This window comes from Scardinius erythrophthalmus (assembly GCF_964197995.2).
Source record: "Scardinius erythrophthalmus genome assembly, chromosome: 9".
NCBI classification, from domain to species: Eukaryota; Metazoa; Chordata; class Actinopteri; order Cypriniformes; family Leuciscidae; genus Scardinius; species Scardinius erythrophthalmus.
Genome location: NC_138229.1, coordinates 24173402 through 24194058, shown reverse-complemented (window position 1 = coordinate 24194058; position 20657 = coordinate 24173402). Strand labels below are relative to the sequence as shown.

The 20657-nt window shown below is 36.6% G+C and overlaps 3 protein-coding genes across 6 annotated transcripts in view; 2 read left to right on the top strand and 1 right to left on the bottom strand.

The window, feature by feature from the left end:
* The first annotated feature begins 81 nt into the window (after nucleotides 1-81).
* On the top strand, nucleotides 82-3402 carry LOC308695783 (uncharacterized protein). 2 transcript variants are annotated; one of them, XM_081373992.1, is made up of 3 exons: nucleotides 82-2116; nucleotides 2215-2303; nucleotides 2497-3402. In XM_081373992.1, exons 1-3 carry the CDS (start codon nucleotides 187-189, stop codon nucleotides 2506-2508), a joined length of 2031 nt encoding a protein of 676 aa, XP_081230118.1. In that variant the 5' UTR covers nucleotides 82-186; the 3' UTR covers nucleotides 2509-3402. The 2 variants fall into 2 exon arrangements, with proteins under 2 accessions (XP_081230118.1, XP_081230117.1); XM_081373991.1 differs by lacking the exon at nucleotides 2497-3402 and having other exon boundaries at nucleotides 136-2116; nucleotides 2215-2346.
* frrs1a (ferric-chelate reductase 1a) lies at nucleotides 2757-10992 on the bottom strand. The gene is made up of 16 exons (XM_081373994.1): nucleotides 10918-10992; nucleotides 9027-9262; nucleotides 8757-8896; nucleotides 8304-8398; nucleotides 8025-8169; nucleotides 7760-7942; nucleotides 7546-7644; nucleotides 7232-7379; nucleotides 5806-5919; nucleotides 5439-5554; nucleotides 5166-5252; nucleotides 4415-4512; nucleotides 4268-4326; nucleotides 4021-4164; nucleotides 3749-3807; nucleotides 2757-3579 (listed from the first exon to the last, which is right to left on the bottom strand). Exons 1-16 carry the CDS (start codon nucleotides 10989-10991, stop codon nucleotides 3487-3489), a joined length of 1890 nt encoding a protein of 629 aa, XP_081230120.1. The 5' UTR covers nucleotide 10992; the 3' UTR covers nucleotides 2757-3486.
* Nucleotides 10029-20657, top strand: part of agla (amylo-alpha-1, 6-glucosidase, 4-alpha-glucanotransferase a) — a 27563-nt gene continuing 16934 nt past the window's right edge. The window contains exons 1-12 of one of the 3 annotated variants that reach the window (XM_081373988.1): nucleotides 10029-10110; nucleotides 11214-11360; nucleotides 12292-12502; nucleotides 12619-12788; nucleotides 13222-13425; nucleotides 15138-15319; nucleotides 15421-15532; nucleotides 16301-16427; nucleotides 16716-16818; nucleotides 16893-16990; nucleotides 17227-17366; nucleotides 18365-18552. In XM_081373988.1, the coding sequence (XP_081230114.1) occupies nucleotides 11282-11360; nucleotides 12292-12502; nucleotides 12619-12788; nucleotides 13222-13425; nucleotides 15138-15319; nucleotides 15421-15532; nucleotides 16301-16427; nucleotides 16716-16818; nucleotides 16893-16990; nucleotides 17227-17366; nucleotides 18365-18552 (1614 nt within the window). In that variant the 5' untranslated portion in view covers nucleotides 10029-10110; nucleotides 11214-11281. Of the gene's footprint in view, nucleotides 10111-10814; nucleotides 11017-11213; nucleotides 11361-12291; nucleotides 12503-12618; nucleotides 12789-13221; nucleotides 13426-15137; nucleotides 15320-15420; nucleotides 15533-16300; nucleotides 16428-16715; nucleotides 16819-16892; nucleotides 16991-17226; nucleotides 17367-18364; nucleotides 18553-20657 lie in introns of those variants that run through there. The other 2 variants (XM_081373990.1, XM_081373989.1) reach the window with 2 other exon arrangements.

Genomic DNA, 20657 nt, shown 5'->3' with positions numbered 1-20657 from the left:
TTTGTCATGTTTTGAGTCTTTCTAAGCTTGGTTCCTTTAATTCTAAACAGATCTGTTTCAATGTAACTTTCTTAGAGAGCCACAGCTGGTGTGGGAAGGTCATATGGAAGTGAACTAAATGAAGGCAAAAGCACCTCTGTAAATCAGCAACAAGAAGAGCAGAAATACCTCTCTGAAACAGTCACCATGGAGACCAGCCAGCTTTCAGAAATGGCTGATCTAACAGACTGTAAAATGGATCCTGGGTGTACAGAGGGCCAGACATGCCAATTCACGGAGGAGGTAAATGAATGTTTTGACACATATTTCTCAGAGTGCCTGGATACCAGAAAGAGCAGCCCCCACGAAGACCTCGATGGGCAAGACGACAAAGGCATAACCAATGCAAGTGATAGTTCAGGTGAATCTGATGGGAGCAAAGAATCTCAAGATAGCGTTATGGTCAACAAACAAGAAGAGCCGAATGGTAGAGAATCTTTGACCTCTGATTCTCATGAAGACCCTAATGAAGACACGAATGACCAACCAGAAGAGGAAATGGAAATCAACAATTCTGATGATGCCCAGGAGGAGGAGCACAATGAACCTGAAGAGAGTGTGGAGGCAGAAGAAGAATCTGTGCTGGAGCAGCATATGAACGAGCTGGTGATTTCTGAAGTCCAGACTGAAACTTGCCCAGATATGGATCGAGATGACCTGAGTGACTGTCTGCTTGTGGAAATGGCCATCATTTCATCAGACAGTGATGCTGAGGAGCCATTGAGATCTTTAGTTCCACCAGCTGTCAACAAAGAGGAGATTGAAGAGAACGGGGATCTCTTGGGTATGGATGAAGCAGAGGTAAACCCGGAAGACCAAGCAAGGCAGGAAGAAGTTGAAGTGATTGATAGCAATGCAGAACCTGAAGATGAGGCCCTAACTTTGAACCTTAATGAAACTGAGATTCTAGAACAACCAGAGTGTCCCACCGAATGTGAGCTGCAAGATATTTCTTTGGACTCCTCTGTCCATTACTGCAGCTTAACAAAGATTGCAGAGGACGAAGATGAGCTTGGGAAAACCTCAAAGCACAACCTGCAGCGCCTGTCTTGTTCAACTTCAGAGCTCGACAAGAAGTTGCCGCATGACTTCTGCGTGGTTCAGGAAATAAAGAGCGAGAATGTCAGCACAGAGCATCTGGATTTCAGGGTGGCTCGCAAGCAATGGCAGAAGATGGAAGAGCAAACCAAGGGTCTGGTGCACCGGCCAGTGATGAAGCAGGGATCTTGCCAGGGTGGGCACAGCTTAATGTATACACCTGTCCGCAACATTGATCGCCCTAGAAGAGACCCTGACATTGAGAGTCTTGGTCTGGGGGAGAACCAGTACACTCAATTCAGCCCCTGTTCAGAGGATTCTGGTCTGGACGACACAAGCTACAGGTCACCTTACGATGAGCCAGAGACTCCAGTGGAGCGGGAGATCCGTGAAGCTCTCGAGCGAGAGGAGAATTTCAGACGAGAGAGGGCAATGGCAAAGATGTCTGCTGGTGACGCTACACTAGTTCAACCCAGGCCTAGTGTTCTTCACCACAGCAGATCAGAGCCTGGGGAGAAAGGACGGATGTTTGACACACCGGAGGACAGATGCAGGTCTCAGAGGTCCCCTAGTGCAAGAACTCCAACTTTGTCCGTCACTGCATCTTCTGGAAGAAATCCCACATACCATGAAATGACCGCCAGCAATGTCATTATACTCGAGCCGGATTTGTACCCCACAAGTCCACGGAATCGAGGGAATGGTGGGCTGCTCTCTCCAGGGACCAGCGGTTTCCATGAATGGCCAGACATGAACAACGTGATAATCCTGGAGACATCAAATCTCATAATTCGAAGTGCCTCGGAATTCTGCCTGAGCACCGCATGTCAAGAGACACAAGAGAGCACGTTTCAGAACAATCCCTTCTTCAAACTGCGCTCTCACAGCACCCAGTCTCTGGTGGATCAGGAGATCAAGTTGGTGAAGCAAAGAGAAGAGGAGCTTAGGAGGCAGAGAGCACAACTATATGTAAAGGAGAGATATGACACAGTCCTCGTGTCCCCCAGCCAACTGCAGAATTTCACTTATGAGAGACCAGGTAGCACATTTTGCAACTAGTAAAGTATTTACTTCATGATGTTATTACACAAAGATGTAGTTAAGCAAACGTCGTTCTTTTATTTGGACACTTTACAGGAGAGGTACCAGCAAAATCCAAGTCATCACCCTCATCTCCATCAAAGGTGCGCAAAATGGATCGCTTCGCTTTGTCCTGCGACCACAAGGTACATTCAGTTTAGGCATGCTGATTCAAAGTTGCAGATTTGAAACTGTACATATTTTTCTGTTTGTCCTCTCATGAATCATATATAAGTGTTCTGAATTCCATTGCAAAGCAACTGTTTTTCATCTGTTACACATCTTTGACATCTCATTGATCTGTGCCCATTTCACCTTGAAACTGGAAACTGCATGCAGTTTTACAGGTGAAGTTTTCTCCTTTAGTTCCCTGAAGCTCCTTTCCCTCGAGTCAGACGAAAAAGTGCCCTGGCCCAGAGGTGGGAGGCAGGTATCTTTGCCAATCATCAGCAACAAGACTGAATGATTCACCTAAATGAAGCACCGACGCACAAATCAAGTTTCCGTTACAGTATACGCATGTAGAAATAGATTCAAACAGTAAAACAGTCATTAGTACAAACCTGGAACTTAATAGGTGAGTAAAAATATTCAGAACTGACGTAATACCTTTTTTAATTGTTTGGATGCGAAAAGTATTTTCATTTTGAATTATATCCTGGGTACACTTTTATATTACTGCAGATGGAAAATTTATACAGTAATGCATTCCTAAATTGCACTATGTACAAAAATAACGCCAAACACTGAGAAATATATTATTCTGATTTCACATAACATACATTGTTTAAAAAAAAATACTAATTTTGAGTCTTTACAATTTAGTTTCTTGTTTATAAGATATTTTGTCACTTTAGCCATACAGTGGAGAGCAGAAGTAAATAAAAAATACATTTATTATTGATTTAATCTGATTAAAAGTGCAATTTAAGAGAGTAACCGCTTCTTGGAATGTCTATTATAGAGTATATTATGGATGTAGCTTCCAGAGGTGTTACAGATAAGTAGCTGGCTTCTGTACCATTATTACATTGTGAGCCTTTTAAATATTTTATGCTTTGATTGCCTGCTTATAATGTCAACATTTATTCCTGTGTGAAAATAATAATTGAAAATATGTGTGAATTTCACTTCATAATATTCATGTTTGAAATGGCATCTTAATAGATATGCTTTTTCCTTGCAGGATGGTTTCAATGCAAAAATACTGTTCAAACCTTGCAATAAAATGAAATGACAACTGATAATGATTTGTTCTGCTGTATATATAATTGTAGGCCTTCATCCCAGTTTATGTCCTGAAAAGCTGCCATGTGATTCATATGTTGGTTATACGTTCCCTATGGAGCCGAGCATTGAGATACAGAAAGCTGAGTTTCCGAGCACAAAAACAGCAAGGACAGCCAATCTAAACTTAGTATCCTGTGGAAGCAGAAAGAAGGGCGTTTAGATGAACATTATGTAAGGTTGTTTTTGAGCCTTATAATTTGACTGTAAGTCTTTGTTGTGCCTATTGCAATACACACTGATTTCTTTTATTATTTATTACGTTTTTTTTTAAATATCCACCTTTAAGTCTGAGTAAACTTACCCAGTTAACATTCCCTGAAAAGTCTGGGAAAACTGGAAGTTCATCTTCATTGACACTTCCTGTTGAAACAAGAAAAATGACTAATGTTACATATCTTTGAAAACATATTTTGCTTAATTTCACTCTCAGTTGGAATCATCTTCAAATGTATGTCTGAACTTCAGGAAGAGGGAACGTGACTGAAACAGATACTGTGTACTTCCAAATAAATCAGACTTTTGCTTTTGCACAGTCTTTCAGAGGAATTTAATGTAAAAATGATTTATACAAACCTTTTCTAATAACATTATGCTTATGAAGTTTTAACACAAGCTTTAACACAATGGTCCAAACCACAAAGGCAGAGAGAACCCCTGTGGTCCACGGGTAAGGTAGCAAAAGAGACTGTTGCTTTATTCCAAAAAATATGGAAATCACTGCAACAATAAAATAAAAATAAAAACGGAATTATTACAGATAGAAATGGATTTATTTGAGGTACATTTTCTAAACAACAAAATTCCAAAGAGCGGAATTCACCGGCAATAATTTCAGCAGCATTTCCAACACCCCAGTGCAACCAATTGAATATCCACCTCCTGGGAAAATGAAAGGATTATCCTGGTGTAATTCTACTCAGATAAGTAAGCAGAAGATGTAAATATGAGTTCACTGATGAGTTATTACCTTGAGGAGTCTGGAGCTGGTCTGAATGCAGCCATTATAGGCTGACAGAAAGTGAGAATCATAACTGTGCAGCCTAGGTAAGGATGAGCACCTGCTCTCTGCAAAGACATTTGGTAATAGGATTGTAAACTAAAACCAAAACTATGTTCAGAAATTTAAATAAAATTCCCCAAAAAAAAAAATGTTTTGAAATAGTCTCATTTGTTAACTTTAGTTAATGCATTAACCACATGAACTAACAATGAACAATATTTTACAGCATATATTAACCTTTGTTAATGTTCATTAATAAAAAAGTTCAAATTCATGTTAGTTCACACTTCACAGTGTACTAACTAATGTTAAAAGATACAACTTTTGAACTTAAAATGTATTAATAAATTACTATATTCAATTAATAAATGCTGTAAAGGTATTGTTCATTGTTAGTTAATGTTAACTACTGTAGTTAACTAATCCAAACAAGTGAAACCTTATTGTAAAGTGTTACTCTTAAACTAAAATCGAAATAAAATCTGAAAACAAAAATAAAAGTTAATTAAAAATATTCATAAATACTACTGTACAGCTAAACACATATTATAGACAATACAACATATAACACCACACCATAATTATAAGACACTATTTAAATGAAATAGGGCAAAGAGCGTAACAGTGGCATTTAATACATTGAATATTGTCTGTTTAAAATATGCATTGCATTTTATTGCAGAACATTGTCTAGGCAGAGAGCACAGGCTTTACTCACTGTGCTCCATTTTCCTCGGTAGATAAAAGGAAAAATGAAGCCCACAGCTGTGAGCAAAACTGTAAGGGACATCAACATGCGATGCACCTGTAAACAGAGAAAATGACAAATATATGCAGTTATGAAAAGCTGATTACAAGTGAAATGTGCAGAAAACTGAAAAGTATTAAAGCATGAATAAGTAATAAGCAGCAACCAATAGATTGTTTCATAGATTTTTTTTTTTTTTTGCAATAGACAAATAAATGTCCTGTATAAAAACATAATTCATACCTGGAACCATATTTTTTGCCCAAACAATGTTCGTTCTGGCCAATCAGGTTTAAAATAGCCAGCGATTAATGTTCCAGTGCTTCCTGCTAGCATCCAGGCAATCAGCATTAGAGCTCCTGCATTTACATTTGGAATTATATTTGTAAACTTGCAAATGACAGCATTTTGCAATTTACACCAATCACATGTAGTAGTTTATCTAATTACCAAATTGCCATGCTTTTATTCCACAGCAGTTACAATACACTTTTCAATGGCACAATGATGATAATAGCACTTGCAACATTTCCTTTTCCTGACCATATATTTAACCATTCATGGAAGTCTCAGTATCCTGCAATAAACTTAATTGCCGCAAAACACTTACCATGACATTTCATGAGCAGTGGAGATCGAGAACCTGTCAGTATCTCAGGAGGGCCGGTTATGATCTGATGGTGGGACGATATCAGTGGCTGCCACGTGTGTCTATGGATCATACCTGCAGCACAACAAAACAACAATAAACCTGATGAGATAACTTGGATAAAGCATAATCTCACACCATTTCTATCAATAAAAATGGTGATTTATTATACAATAAAAATTATCTAAAATGTGAGATAATTGCTGTGTAATTCGTAGAAAATCACCTGGTCAAAATGTTTTAAGAAATGCACGTGTGCTCGTTTCGTTGTAAAGATTAATTCAGACTTTAACAAACCAGCTGTAACTATTTTATTCCCTGTGCACCCGATGACCCTGCCATAAAATAAATGAAAGGAAATGAGTGCTGATTGCTCAGGCGTTCACAGACACTTGTTAACCAGTGAGGTCAGAAATCCGGATCTGTGGAGTAACACGCAGTGGGGAGGCCATAAAAACAAAGTTATATGTGACACTGTATCTGATGAGATGCATGATCATTTGCCAAAAGGAGAAATACAGCCCTGAAGGACGTGATGACCGGAAAGACAATTCCTGCTATTTCATCATGCTGTAAATGTAGCAGTTAAAAAAGAGACAACACACATAAGACAAAAATTCAAACTACAGTAGCTTATCTATTCTGTTATATATCATCAGTGTTATATTATTGTTTTATATTTTCAACTTTCATTTCCATTTTAGTTTTTTAATTCTTTAATTTTTATTTTTATTTAAGTTTAGTGCTTTTGTGATGTGCTTTTGTGATTTTATAAGTTTTTTTAGATTTCTATTTAGATTTTTTTCAGTTTAACTTTTAGTCATTTTGGTACTTCAACTTTAACCGTTGCCAAGGCAGTGGTTCCAATTTTTGATTTTTAAGTTTAAGTGTTTCATCTAATATATATACATATATATATTAGGGCTGTCAAAAGATTAATCGCGATTAATCGCATCCAAAATAAAAGTTTGTGTTTACATAATATATGTGTGTGTACTCTGTATAATTATTTTGTATATATAAATGCACACACATGCATGTATATGTTTAAGAAATATTTGCATACATATACTGTATATATTTATATATAATTTATATTATATATAAATATAATTTTTTTATATATAAATTACACATTTTTCTTAAATATATACAAGCATGTGTGTGCATTTATATATACAAATTTAATTATACACAGTACACACACATATATTATTTAAACACAAACTCTTATTTTGGATGCGATTAATCGCGATTAATCTTTTGACAGTCCTAATATATATATATATATATATATTAGCTTTATTTCAATGAGTGAAAATGATTTTTATAGCTTTATTTGGCAATAACAAAAATCTATGTCAATGATGCAGTTAAAAAAGCTCACCGTTTTCCGCAGTGCCGTGTGCTACGAACAGGTAGTAACTGTTGTTAAGACTGAATTGGACCGGATCCTGAGGGGTGTAGATGGATCTAGAGAACTTGCACTGAATAACCCCATCGGAAACTCTCCAGCCTACATCAGTCAGCACAGACTGCAGAGGAAGGGAAAAGCCTGCTGATTACATTTATGACTGACACTGCATAAAGTTTAGAGCACACAATGTCATCTTTTTGGACTATAGTGTTTTTATGGTTTTAAATTTATGTTGTAACATACTGAAAACTAAAAGCAGCATTACAATCCTAGTACTCTCTCACCTGGGATGCCTCCTCTGGATATGTCCTTCCTGTTGTGTGTGCAGACTCAACGCTTACACGACCCCCGTCATTTACGCACAAGTACGTATCATCATCTCCCTAGAAAAACAATAAGATCTTCAGGGTCACATGAATATAATATTAAGTCAGTTCATTATAATGCACTGAATGCAATTTTAGGACAACAATTTGAAATGCATTTGATCATGCTCACCATCCATTCATCCTTGGACAGGGCAAAGGAGACGTATCCCTGTGCAGGGCCGCTGAGCTCAAACGAAACGTTTTGACCCAAAGTAGAAAAAGAAAGGAAGAAGCAGTTTGTGTCTATAGAAGGGTTACAGCCGACAGGGTCAATGAGACAAGACTTCCACCTGCCACATCCCTCTGGAGTGAACTGTAAGAGAAGTGGCATCATGCAGGGGGTTTTTGTAAAGCAGCTTATAAGAGCAGATTATCTTTAGCATTTTGGCACGTACTGGCTCAGGTAGTATAGAGGTGCTTGCAGAGATTGTAGACATGACGGTGGTAGATTGAGGTGGAGCGGGAGTAACGTCACCCTGAGATATGACCGGACCAGGAAGTTTGAGCCAGAATGTCTTGTAGTGGGCAAGAACTGTGGCACTTGATGTCAAAAAAAAAAAAAAAAAAAAAACATTAAATTTGAATATACCACAAATATTGGTTTGAAAAGAGCCAGTACAGTGAGTGACCTGTTTATTAGTATTTTCAACATTTCAGATCAGAAACACACTCACAGAAACTGTACAGTGGGAGGAGCATTCGACGGGGCTTTCCAGATCACCTGAAGTTCGGTCTGTTTGGCATTACTGGTGTGACTAACGGCAGAGCCCTTTGAAAGACACCATACTTTCATTGTACGGCAACTCTTTAACATTAAAAGCAGATTTTGAGACACATTTCAACATACTTTGTAATACAAAATAATTCACTGTAAGTGATTTATACAACAGCAGGGCTGTAATCAACCAACCAAATGATATTTAGTATAATAGAACTTTTGCTCATGTGATATTTTTAAATGCAGTACCAGGTAAAAGTTTCAAAATGTTTTTGAAAAAACTGAATTTTCAGCAGCCATTATGCCAGTTTTGATTTGGTGCTCAAGAAACATTTCTTATTATTATCAATGTGGAAAACATTTGTGCTGATTAATATTTTCGTGAAAACCATGGCCTCCAATAAAGTACCTCTATGCTGTTGCATGTCAAACGCTGGGAAATCTTGGGATCTACCAATGCGAATGAGCCAACAGCTGATCCATCGGGGTTTGTGGCATCTCGGGCTTGAATTAGAAAGCCTTCAAAGTGCTCACTTCCAGAGAGAGTGACTATAGACAGTGGAAGTGTCAGTAAATAAAGGCAACTGGCAAAAGGAATCAACATGATTGTTCAACTTTACTCAAAACATCTAAATTGGTCAAAATGATCATCGTTGTTTAATGTGTTTTCCCCCCTCACCTCTGATGTCCATCCCTGGGCTGAATTTACTGGCATTCACAGTCAGTGTGTATGGACTGGCAGTAGTGTTGGGTTGGCTATGATGTTCCGGCATCATGCTCTCGCAAGATTTCTCCACCTTTCCATTTTTGTATCCACTTACAGCTGTCAAACACAAAGTCCCAAGGATTGCCAGAGACGTTTGCAGATTCCACATTTCCAGCAGAGGCAAAGTGATCCTAGTCTGTGGATAGATCCTGAGAGGAGTAAAACATGGCCATTAGTCATTATATCATACTGTAGTTTATACCTTGCTCCTTATGATTCATATTACATTACATTATATTACATTACATTACATATTTGTGATTTCTGTGGAAATTGATTTTCGCTGGGGTGAATTTATATTTGTATGTCAGTTACCATCCATTATAATTAATTATTATTAAAAGTTATATAAAATGTGTTTTTTTTCCAATATGAAAAAATGTTCTCAACTCACTTTCTGTCATGAAAAAGCCATTATAATTTGCTGCCCAATTAGTTTAATTTTCCATGACTTCTCCAAACTACTCAGTTTAACAATGACAAAATGTAGTATGTGTGTAAATAAAGATTTTAATAAAAAAGTTATTGAAGATTTTCAAAAGAAAGCACTGCTCTTACCTTGTCAGCAACCTGTCTGCTCAGGACCAGGTAATGTTGGCAGATAATAGTTTTATGGTTTGAACATGAATGGGCGGGACATGTCGCATTTTAAGAGTTTGTAGGCCTGCCACCACACGATGGAGACAAAACCTGAAACAACTCCCAGCAGGTTGTAGGCCTATGTTTTCACTTTTCATATGTTTATTTATTTGTTTATTCATTATTTATTTACTCGTAGGCTACCTATGAATTTAATGCCAATACGTGACTAGTAAAAAAAAAAAAAAATCTATCTAATAATGTGCATAAGCATACACACTGTGTCTGAAAACATTTAATGCAAATGGCAATGTGTCTTTTATTAGTGTATTTACGGTAGAGGGAAGCAGAGACGTGCACACGCCTCCTTCACCAGCGACTGGAACGTCCTTAAGCCGAAAACAGGAAAAAAACACTGGTGTGTCTTTTAACCCTACTCTATAACACTGTATTGTCGTGCAAAACTGATCTAAATGTTTATATAAGTTTAGATTTTAGACTGTCGTGCATCAGAATAGGACATTTATGCATGTTGTAATATGGCTTGGCATTGACATTGCCCCGATTACTCATTTAAAATAGACTTGGCCTTTATCTGCTAAATTCTTAACCTCGACCAGTATGAGATAGAGGATACTTTTTTGGCCGTGCCTTTTAAATAGTATATCATGTTTACTGGACTGATGGGAAGTCCGATACATTTCCGCCAGTCGGTTCTTTCGAACAATTTGTTTCAGAGAACCGCTTTACAAAACGATTCATTGATTCTTTTTGCATCTCGGTGTAGTCTAGTGAGAAAATAATCTAGTAAATACGTAAACATAATGTTGGTTATTCTGTATGATTAAAATAATTTTAACAATTGTATTTTCATGTGTTATTAAATTTTAGTCGGCTCATAAAACAAGTCTTTTGTAAGATAAATATAATTTGCATTTACATTAGACAAAACTAAAATGAATTCACATCTCTTGGGTGTAGCTAATCATTTCTGCAATTCGTCTCGGCAAACTTAGGCTACTTTTCGCCCTTTAGTCAGATCCTCGGGTCACGTCACTCCAAGTGTAGGCACATTACGAATCGGACATGTTCTATCCAGTGAACCGGTTCAACCTATTGAACATATCCGATTCATATGAACGATTCGTTCACGAATATCGGACACGGTTAATATCAGAGGTGGTGATGGTGCATAGAGCGTAGATACTAACGCACGGATACAAACCTTGACAATATTGAGGTATATTCCGTATTCCGGCAGAGCTCTCTGTTTTGGTTGTTGCAATGCTCACTCATCATGTTATGTGGCTCTTACATTGTCATGGTAAAATGTTGTAATAATTTTAAAGGAAACTGTTGCAATTCTGTGTTTTTTTTTTTTTTTTTTCAGAAGCTACAAGTTTCTGTTAAGTTGAATGAAGTCGTCATCTATTGTAATTCAGTGTGTGTGTGTGTGTGTGTGTGTGTGTGTGTGTGTGTGTGTGTGTGTGTGTATGACATATTTTTTGGTTCACTTCTCAGTGAATGGGGTCCCGTTGAATTCCTGTTCATCGTTGTATTAAGGACGTTCTAAAATAAGGAGGGCAATCATGACACCAAAACAAACAAGAGTGATGGTCCTCAATGACATGGAGAAACTAGACAGGACCCTGTTCCGTCTGGACCAAGGCAAGTTTCAGCTCATGTTTAACTCTTTGCATTGTCCTGAGGCACAACAGAAGTACTAGTGTATTCATTGTAGTGTGATATTGGCCAGTAGTCTGTGTTACGTGCGGAACGTTTGTGCTTATTTATAGACGGTGGTGTTCTTTATTAAGTACCTATTCATTCATGCACTAATAAAGAGTAAATATAGCAGAGGAGATTGGCACTGGCTATAATAAATTTGAGAAATGTAATCTGTTCATTATATAATGAATCCAGAAAACAAATCTTGTTCAGAACAATCCCATGGATACTCTAATGAAGAGGTTGCCATTTGTATCAATGTATTTGTTCAAATTTATATGCATAATTTTCCTCAGATACTGTTAATACATAATTTCAAAATAGATGAATATAGTTAGTGTCTAGTTTTTATCCAATTTGCATATGCTAAAGCTATGAGATGAGATTATTTTATTTGCATTTATATTATTAATAATAATAATGATATAATTAATATCAATGATAATAATTATATTATATTATTATTAATAATATTATGATCCCTATAGATCCTTCATAAGTACATAATATGGTATAATATGTTTTTTTTTCTGATGATAACTTTTTGGGATTGTATCATGATAATACAATGCTTATTTTAGAGTCTACTGATGGTAAAACCAAGGAACTTTGAAGTACCATGTAAATATCATGGCATAATAAGGAATCAATACAAAGTACCATCATATTGCCATCTGATACTGTTACTATGGTACCACAAGACATTGAAATATATTTGAAAAAAAGAAAGCTTGTGAATAAATACATAGGTCATGAACAATTTGTGCCAAGTTCCACCAGTATTTGTATCAATTCCTTTTATTATTTATTTATTGTAACTCAAAAAACGGCAAGATCTGTGTCATGAAGCTTATGTTGTGTTTCTGCTCAGGGTTTGAACTCCAGTTTCGCCTGGGTCCCACTCTTCAGGGGAAGCACGTGCACGTTTACACCAACTACCCTGCAGAAGGGGAGCGCTTTGAGCGCCACAAGTTTCACGCCTTAGACTGGATTAACCCTACTGGAAGACAGGATGATTCGGACAAGTTCTGCAACCTTGACCTCAAGATTTCAGGCTCATACCAGTATTATTTTGGCCATGGGTGAATTAGTTTGCATTATCTAAAAGTTTTTTTTAGATTATACTGTCAGTTCTGCATTTAAATATTGTTAAAAACTGTACAACAGGTCCTTATTCATTTAATTTTTTACTCTTCAGAGATAAGGAGAGGTCTGGTGGTGGATATATTGTGGTTGACCCAGTGCTCCGGGTAGGGGTGGACAACCACATCTTGCCCCTAGACTGCATCAGTATCCAGACATACCTGTCCAAATGCCTCGGCCCCCTGGATGAATGGCTGGACAGGCTTAGAGTCTCCAAAGAGGCAGGTAAGAAGACAGCAGGTGCTATATTAGTTACACTTTTAACACTTACAACTTTAACTCCATTTGAACTTCTCTTATCTGCGGTCAATTTGATTACATGAACAAATCAATAACCAATAACTATGCAGAAACTGAACAAATAGATTTAATGAGGTTAAGTTAGTCAAAGTTAGTTAGGCCAAGTTAGTTTTACCAAAGTGAACATTTTTGAGTTCTTTATTTCAGAATAATGACCATTAGAGATGCTTGGGTCAGCTCTAACATCACCCGAATCTACTGTTAAAAATAAACCATCCACCCGCCACCCATCCAAACAGTGATTTTCTCTGATTTAGATATCTGCACCCGAACCACACCCGATCGTCACATTACAATTATTCAAATTCTTAGTGTTAAGCGAAATTATATGGTAACATATTTCATTTCTATTTTTTAGGATATAATATGATTCACTTCACACCACTGCAGACGCTGGGTGAGTCTCGCTCCTGTTACTCTCTGGCCGATCAGCTGGAGCTTAACCCAGACTTCTCCCCTCCTGGACAAGCTTACACCTGGACAGATGTTGGCAACCTGGTGGAGAAAATGAAGAATGAGTGGAATATGCTTTGCATCACGGATGTGGTTTACAATCATACGGGTGCGCGTTTTTCCATTTTTTAATTTTCAACAATGCTTTATGCATTTTTGGTACTTTTTAACTTTTAAAATATCCTAATAACTCAGAAAAGCTACATGCATAACCATTATAAAAGAATTGTCAAAAGGTTGTTAAATAATTTTAGATTAAGTATAACATATCACACCCACTGGACTTCTCAAAAGTATTGCATGTCAATTATCCATTTGCAGGGTCCAGATATAGTGGGTTCTCTTATTCCAATGGAAAAGGCCACAGTTCCAAAGCGAATGACTGTAATCTCCAGTAAGCCCCCTCTAAAAGCCTTTGCATTGACTTCAATTCTAAAAATAGTTTATTTGCAGAGGACAGGACCTATCGGTGAAACATTTAGCCTGTCTGATATAGTGCGGTTAGTTAAGCTGTTGTATGGACCCAATACATGAGCAGAATACTAAAGAGAAGCACTTTAAAACTTTCTTTCAGACAAGCTGACTGACTGTGAAGGTTTAGAGAAGGCTAATGTGTTTACAGATGAGTAACTGCAGTGGAATTTGAATTGTTTACTTGTTTTGCGTGGTCTTGTTACAGAGCTTCTTCCATCTCTGTTTGACATCTCTAAGCATGTCACTATAAAATCATGTTTCTTTTTCCTTAATCTTGTCTTGCTGTGCATGCATGTGTTAGAGTAGTCAGGCTTCATAGAAAGCAAAGTTCATAGTTCATTTCTTGCTACCAGAACTCAGCACAGCTAAAGGTCAGGGGGTGTGTGATACCTTATCTGAAGCTGTGTACAAATGCCAAACATTTAAACAAGGTGAAGTCTAGTACGGCATAGCATATGTGTGTATTTGTGCAGGTTACATATATACAGTGGGGTCCAAACAGTGGGAGGCCACATTATGAATCTGGGAATCAAAGTCAAATATACATATAAATATACAAACATTTATTTGATAAAAAAAATAGTAAAAACTGTAATATTGTGAAATATTATTACAATTTGAAATAGTTGTTTTCTATTAATATATTTGAAACTTATTTATTCCTGTGATGGTAAAGCTGAATTTTCAGCATCATTACTCCAGTTTTCAGTGTCACATGGTCCTTCAGAAATGATTCTAATATGATGATTTGCTGCTCAAGAAACATTCCTTATTTTTCTAACAATTAATATACAGTTTATAACAAAAAATTGTTACTACTTGATATTTTTGTGGAAACCGCAAGACATTATTTCATGATTTTTGATTATTTGAAAGAAATATTTTGTAACATTATAAATGTCTTACCGACCTCAAACCTTTGAACGGTATTGTAAATAATGAATAAATAATTAAATAAAGTAATAAATGTTCATTATTATTATTTTGAGGTCACTAATGGAATTACTATTGTTGCATTAAAATAAAAAAATGCAAAATAGGCACATTTTCATAAGAAATCTCAAACCTTTGGACCTCATTGTAAATTGCTTGTAATCTATACATTTATTGTAAATACTGTCTCTTTAGAACCAACAACTTATTCTTAAAAGTTGTTGTCATTTAAATCCAAAAAAGTCCATATCTTTTTTCATTTGGGGGGGTGGGGGGGGTTGTTTCAGCAAAAGTAGAATCACCAATTCAGTGACTTACGTGATGCCCGCTTCCTATTCTATGTCCTTTTTTAATTTATTTTGCATTACAATGTCACGATAACCGCTGTGTCTTTTAACCGTCTGCCTTTCTCAGCTGCTAACAGCAAATGGATTGAGAAACATCCTGAGTGTGGTTATAACCTGGTGAACTCTCCTCATCTGAAGCCGGCCTGGGTTCTGGACAGGGCCCTGTGGCACGTCACCTGTGCTATAGCTGATGGCAAATACGAAGACAGGGGTCTCCCTGCCCTAATCACGGATCACCCGCACCTCCATGTGAGTGAATCGCTTTCTGTGAAAGCCATAGAATGGAATTCATTTTGAAGTGTAAGGTGCTCTTATTTCCTTCAAAACTAACTGTAATGTGTTTTCACTAGGCCATTCGTGGAGTTCTCTGGCAGGATGTGTTTCCCAAGATTAAACTGTGGGAGTTCTTCCAAGTCAAAGTGGAACCGGCGGTGGAGCAGTTCAGAGCTTTACTACAAAGCGGTGAGTTCCTGGTTGGTTCTCAGACACTTAGGTTAAGAGAAATGAAAATGTTAAAGTCGGCATAAAATGGAAGTTGCGATAGTCTTTTGTGATGGATATGCGAGTGAAACGGCTTGTTGGACAAGGAAAAATGTTGGATGGTTGTGATTTTCTATTGGTTGATCTCATGTGAGCGACAGGTTGTCCCTCGTGCCAGTAAACATGTCATTAGAGAAGAGAAGAAATGTCTCTGCAAGAGGGGGAGGAAGATATTTTGATTAAAGATTATTATTAGGGCACATGAATTAAAAAAATTATGATGTGCACAGATAAATCATTTGTAGTAAATACTTCAATATTCCATTTGATTTCATGATGACTTTATAGGATTAGTTCACCCAAATATGTCATCAATTACTCACCCTCATGTCATTCCAAACCCATAATACTTTCCTTCATCTTCGGAACACAAATGAAAATATTTTCATTTTAAGTGAAACCGGAGATATTTCTGTCCCTCCATTGAAAGTCTATTCACCCAAAACTCTGATGCTTCAAAACTTTCATAAAGAAATAGTAAAATAAATTAATATGAATCGAGTGGTTTTAATCCAAGTCTTCTGAAGAGACATGATCGTGTTATATAATGAACAGATTTAACTTAGGCTTTTATTCACATATAAACATTGACCAGTTTCTTGGGTTTGGAATGGCATGTAAATGATGACAGAATTTTCATTTTTGAGTGAACAAATTTACTTAGTGGTTTGTTCTAAATTGTCTGTACAGGAGCCAAACCTGATAGGATCAAGACTGATGGCAAACAACAGCTGAAGATCATTCAGGACCCTCAGTACAGGCGCTTTGGAAACACAGTGGACATGAACTCCGCTCTAGAAACCTTTGTGCCCCATGGGTTAGTATGCAGATGCACATTTGAGCATGTTTAAGTGTAGACCAGGGGTGCAAACCTCAGTTCCTGGGGGTCCACAGCCCTGCAGAGTTGCTCCAACACACACACCTGTAGTTTTCAAATAAGCCTGAAGGACTTGATGAGCTGGATCAGGTGCGTTTATTTAGGGTTAAAGCTAAACTCTTCAGGGCTGTAGCCCTCCAGGAACTGAGTTTTGCACCCCTGCTGTACACTGTTTATTATGCTGTATTTGGTATTCTTCAGATGAATTATACATTTATGTTGTTGTAGGAGCAGTCCTGGTGCCATTGAAGATTGCTGTAACTGGCTGAGAAGGAGACTAGAGGAAATAAATGGTGAACAGTTTCATGAAATTAAGCACCATCAGGAGCAGGTGAGTGTCTCTCTGTAGCATTACCTCTAATTTCAATATAGTCCAGTGCAGTAATATCATTTCTTTACTCTCAGGCTACTAACTGCATTGATGGAACCGTGAGCTATGAAAGACTTGCTGACCATGGACCCAAGTTGGGCCCCGTCACCAAGAAGCATCCTCTGGTTACCAGGTAGCACAGTTCCTTCAATCAGCCTCTGCTGAAGTTTTAGCATCATGTTCCTTTGTTTAATAAAATGAATGTATACAATAAGGGCCGTAGTTAAGGTATCCGGAGCCCTGGTGCGGGTTGTTGTTGTGGGTCTCTGTCGGTTGGAATCATCACCAACTTTCGGCCCTCTAGTGATGTCCCTGAATACAATACAATATGTAATTATGGTGCTTCTGAAAACTTTTGTCTGTATGCAGATATTTCACTTTCCCATTCGAGGAGGCAACTTTGGAGGAAGATCTGGAACTGGTGAATCAACCAGAAAAGTCATGTCACTTCCTGGCCCACAATGGCTGGGTCATGGGGGACGATCCTCTGAGGAACTTCGCAGAGCCAGGTTTAGCAGACTCCCTTGACTAACAGAATTTTGTTACATGTTTTCTTTAATTATGTAAATATAGTAGTTTATATACAGACCGTAAAGAAACTTACATGAAATAAAGTTGCATGTTGATTTATTAGTTTTTTCTTCATTGAAATGGCAATTTTGAAAGAGCTTTGAAAATACATTACCGTTAAAAAGTTTGGGGTCAGTAAGATTTAAAAATTAAGTTAAATAAATTAATTATTTTATTCAGCAAGGACAAAAAAAAAAAAAGCTCTTTTTTTCTTTTTTTCAAAAAAAAAGCTATTCATCATTGAACACAAAAAAAAGTATCACATTTTCCTCAGAAATATTAGGCAGCACAACTGTTTTCAACATTGATAATAATAAAAATGTTTCTTGAGCTGCAAATCAGCATATTAGAATGATTTCTGAAGAATCATGTGACACTGAAGACTAGAGTAATGATGCTGAAAATTCAGCTTTGCCATCACAGGAATAAATTACATTCCTTAAATTTACATTTATTATACATAATATATATTTACAAAGTTTACTTTTATTTTTGATCAAATAAATGGAGCCTTGGTGAGCATAAGAGACCTTTTTTAAAAAAACATTTAAAAAAAATCTTACTGACCCCAAACTTTTAAACAGTAGTGTAATTAAGTTTATTGTTGGCTAAATTAAAAAAAAAAGTTTTCATCTACCATTAAGACTTTAATAGTCTCAGTTCTGAAGTTTAACGCCTTTAACCATATTTAAATCCACTCCTCAGAAATACACAGATTTCCCCCCAACAAAGTTTTAAAAAAAGTTTAAAAGTGTATTGTAAAAATGAATTCTGTCACAGTGGATTTGTAAGATGGCAGTGATGTCACTCTGACTTTAAACACAAGGTGGCGATATCAACACATTTTTAAATCCTAATCATTGACAACACTTGCCAAACCTTTTTGGCAGTGAGGTGAATCAAAGTTGCTTTTTCTTCTTCTCCTCATTCTGGTCAGGGTCCAATGTCTACATCAGGAGGGAGCTGATCTGCTGGGGTGACAGTGTTAAACTGCGGTATGGCAACGGGCCCGAGGACTGCCCCTACCTGTGGGCCCACATGCAGAAATACACCGAGATCACGGCCAAGCACTTTGTGGGAGTGCGTCTGGATAACTGCCATTCAACTCCACTGCATGTGGCTGAGGTACAGCGGCAGTGTCAAAAGATGGATTATTACTTTTGGCTAGATCGCAGATAAATAACCTGTTTGAGATTAACTATGTGTAAAGATGAATATTAGACATGGGGGGTAGGAATGTTTTTTTCCCCTACACATTTTTATATGGTGAGCTCGTTAGTTACTGTCTTGGTTAGTACGTTTTGGCTGCTGACTGTTCCCCATCCACCGATAGCTCCGTCATTTGCTGTACTTCACACTAAGAAATATTAAGTGTGGCTTATTCTCTGTCCTATGCTTATTGATAAATCAGTGATGGTATAAGAGTCATGCTGTGCAACTGACGCCTTTTCATCACATGGTGATCTTTAAATTACAAAAGTTGGTCCCGCTTTATATTAGGTGTCTTTAACTACTATGTACTTGCATTAAAAAAAAATAGTTGGTACAATAAATGTACTTATTGTGTTCATGTTGAATTCCAAAACACATTTGCTGCTATTGAGGTGGGTCAACAGGGTAAATATAGATGTAATTACAAAAAATTAATTGCAGCTGTAATTACATGCAGGTATTTACAATGTAAAACATGTATGTACACAATAAGTGCATTGTAACAAATTATTCATTTAAATGTTAGTACATAGTAAAGACACTTTATATAAAGTGGTGCCCAAAAGGTTTCATACAATTATAAATATTTTATTAGACAAATTTATATGTTGGAATCTTTATAAATTGCATTATGAGTCATGTTGGGATGTAGTTATGCCCTCAGAAGGATAACAGGGTTGACATGATGTTTTTCAATTATCAGTTTACTACACACAAACATAGTAACAGATTGTCTCTTAAACAGTGTTTAAAAAGAGCCTGACTTTTCCTTAGTTCCAATAGTTCACTTCTTTAAATTGATTGTCATTAAAATAATGTTGCATAAGCATTTATTGAAAATGTTAAACCTGGGGACAACTTTAAGTCTGTTTTGCTTAAGACTACTGAAGACAACTTTAAGATTTTACTAAAATGTAAAAATACAGACACAAAGACAAATTGATAGCTTTCGAAATGTGCATATTTGCTAATACAGTGAGAAGTCGAAAGTAAAGGGCAAAAGTAACCTCATGAAAAAATAAAAAGATGAAAGATGAAATAAAAATATATAGTAACACATATAAATTTGGAAACAGCTGTTCGTTGTTAACCCTGGAATGCATAAAGTGGGTCAAATTGACTTGGAATGGTGTGATTTAAAAAAAAATATCAATGAAAACAATTATTTATTTGATATTCCAATACCCTCATCGATGTACTTTTCATATTTCTTGATAGGCAATTTTTTATTTATTTTTTATATTACTACCTCTAGAATGCATAAAGGGGGTCAAATTGCCCTGTATTAATTTCCTATGGAACTTTGACTCAACACAATAACTTTGGATGTATATATTTTTTGTCAATAATACTTATTTTCTTAAAATATGGATTACTTAAATATACGTTTTTGCTCTGAGCCAAGAATTTGCCTCAGACACCAACCCTGTGTCTCAATATGCATATGACACCTCCCTACTTTATAATAGGTGACAAGCAGTATGTTAAATTAGTAGGATGTCTGAGTTCACGGCATTCATAAAACAGTAGGCAAAAAAGTATCCAGATTTCCTACTACTTCTGCCATGATTGTGAAGATCACATCCAATGGACACTTTAACATTCAACAGGGAACTGATGCAACTCACTCTATAGCTCACATTACAAGTGGCGCATGTAATACATTCAGACTGCATTAATACTACACACATTCATGATAATATTCATATACACATGCATACTTTTGTAACAGTCATGTAGTTCTTCATCAAATGTAGAACCTACTCAAGACAGCATATGCGATTTCAGGCTATAGGAAAGAACAGCTGAAGTTGCCCAAAGGTGCAACTGCCCAAAAGTTATGCTTAGAAAAGGTGCATATCTTATGTGAAATGTTCTGTCTTTGTCTGAAAAGATCATTTTCACAATATTCTCTACAGTAAATCTATATTAGTTTAGAGTTTAAGAAAAAGTACAACTGCATTTAATGCATATATGCAAGAAAAGTGGACACATAAAATGTTTGATATATTAAAACA

Excerpts from the sequence above, each read along its gene's own strand:
- frrs1a (XM_081373994.1), bottom strand. The coding sequence starts at position 10,991 with ATGATGAGTGAGCATTGCAACAACCAAAACAGAGAGCTCTGCCGGAAT. Across the intron at positions 4,513-5,165 it reads ACCGAGGAAAATGGAGCACA|AGAGCAGGTGCTCATCCTTA; the intron begins GTGAGTAAAGCC and ends ATGTCTTTGCAG. Across the intron at positions 3,808-4,020 it reads GCATAATGTTATTAGAAAAG|GAAGTGTCAATGAAGATGAA; the intron begins GTTTGTATAAAT and ends TTGTTTCAACAG.
- LOC308695783 (XM_081373991.1), top strand. The coding sequence starts at position 187 with ATGGAGACCAGCCAGCTTTCAGAAATGGCTGATCTAACAGACTGTAAA. Across the intron at positions 2,117-2,214 it reads TTTCACTTATGAGAGACCAG|GAGAGGTACCAGCAAAATCC; the intron begins GTAGCACATTTT and ends GACACTTTACAG.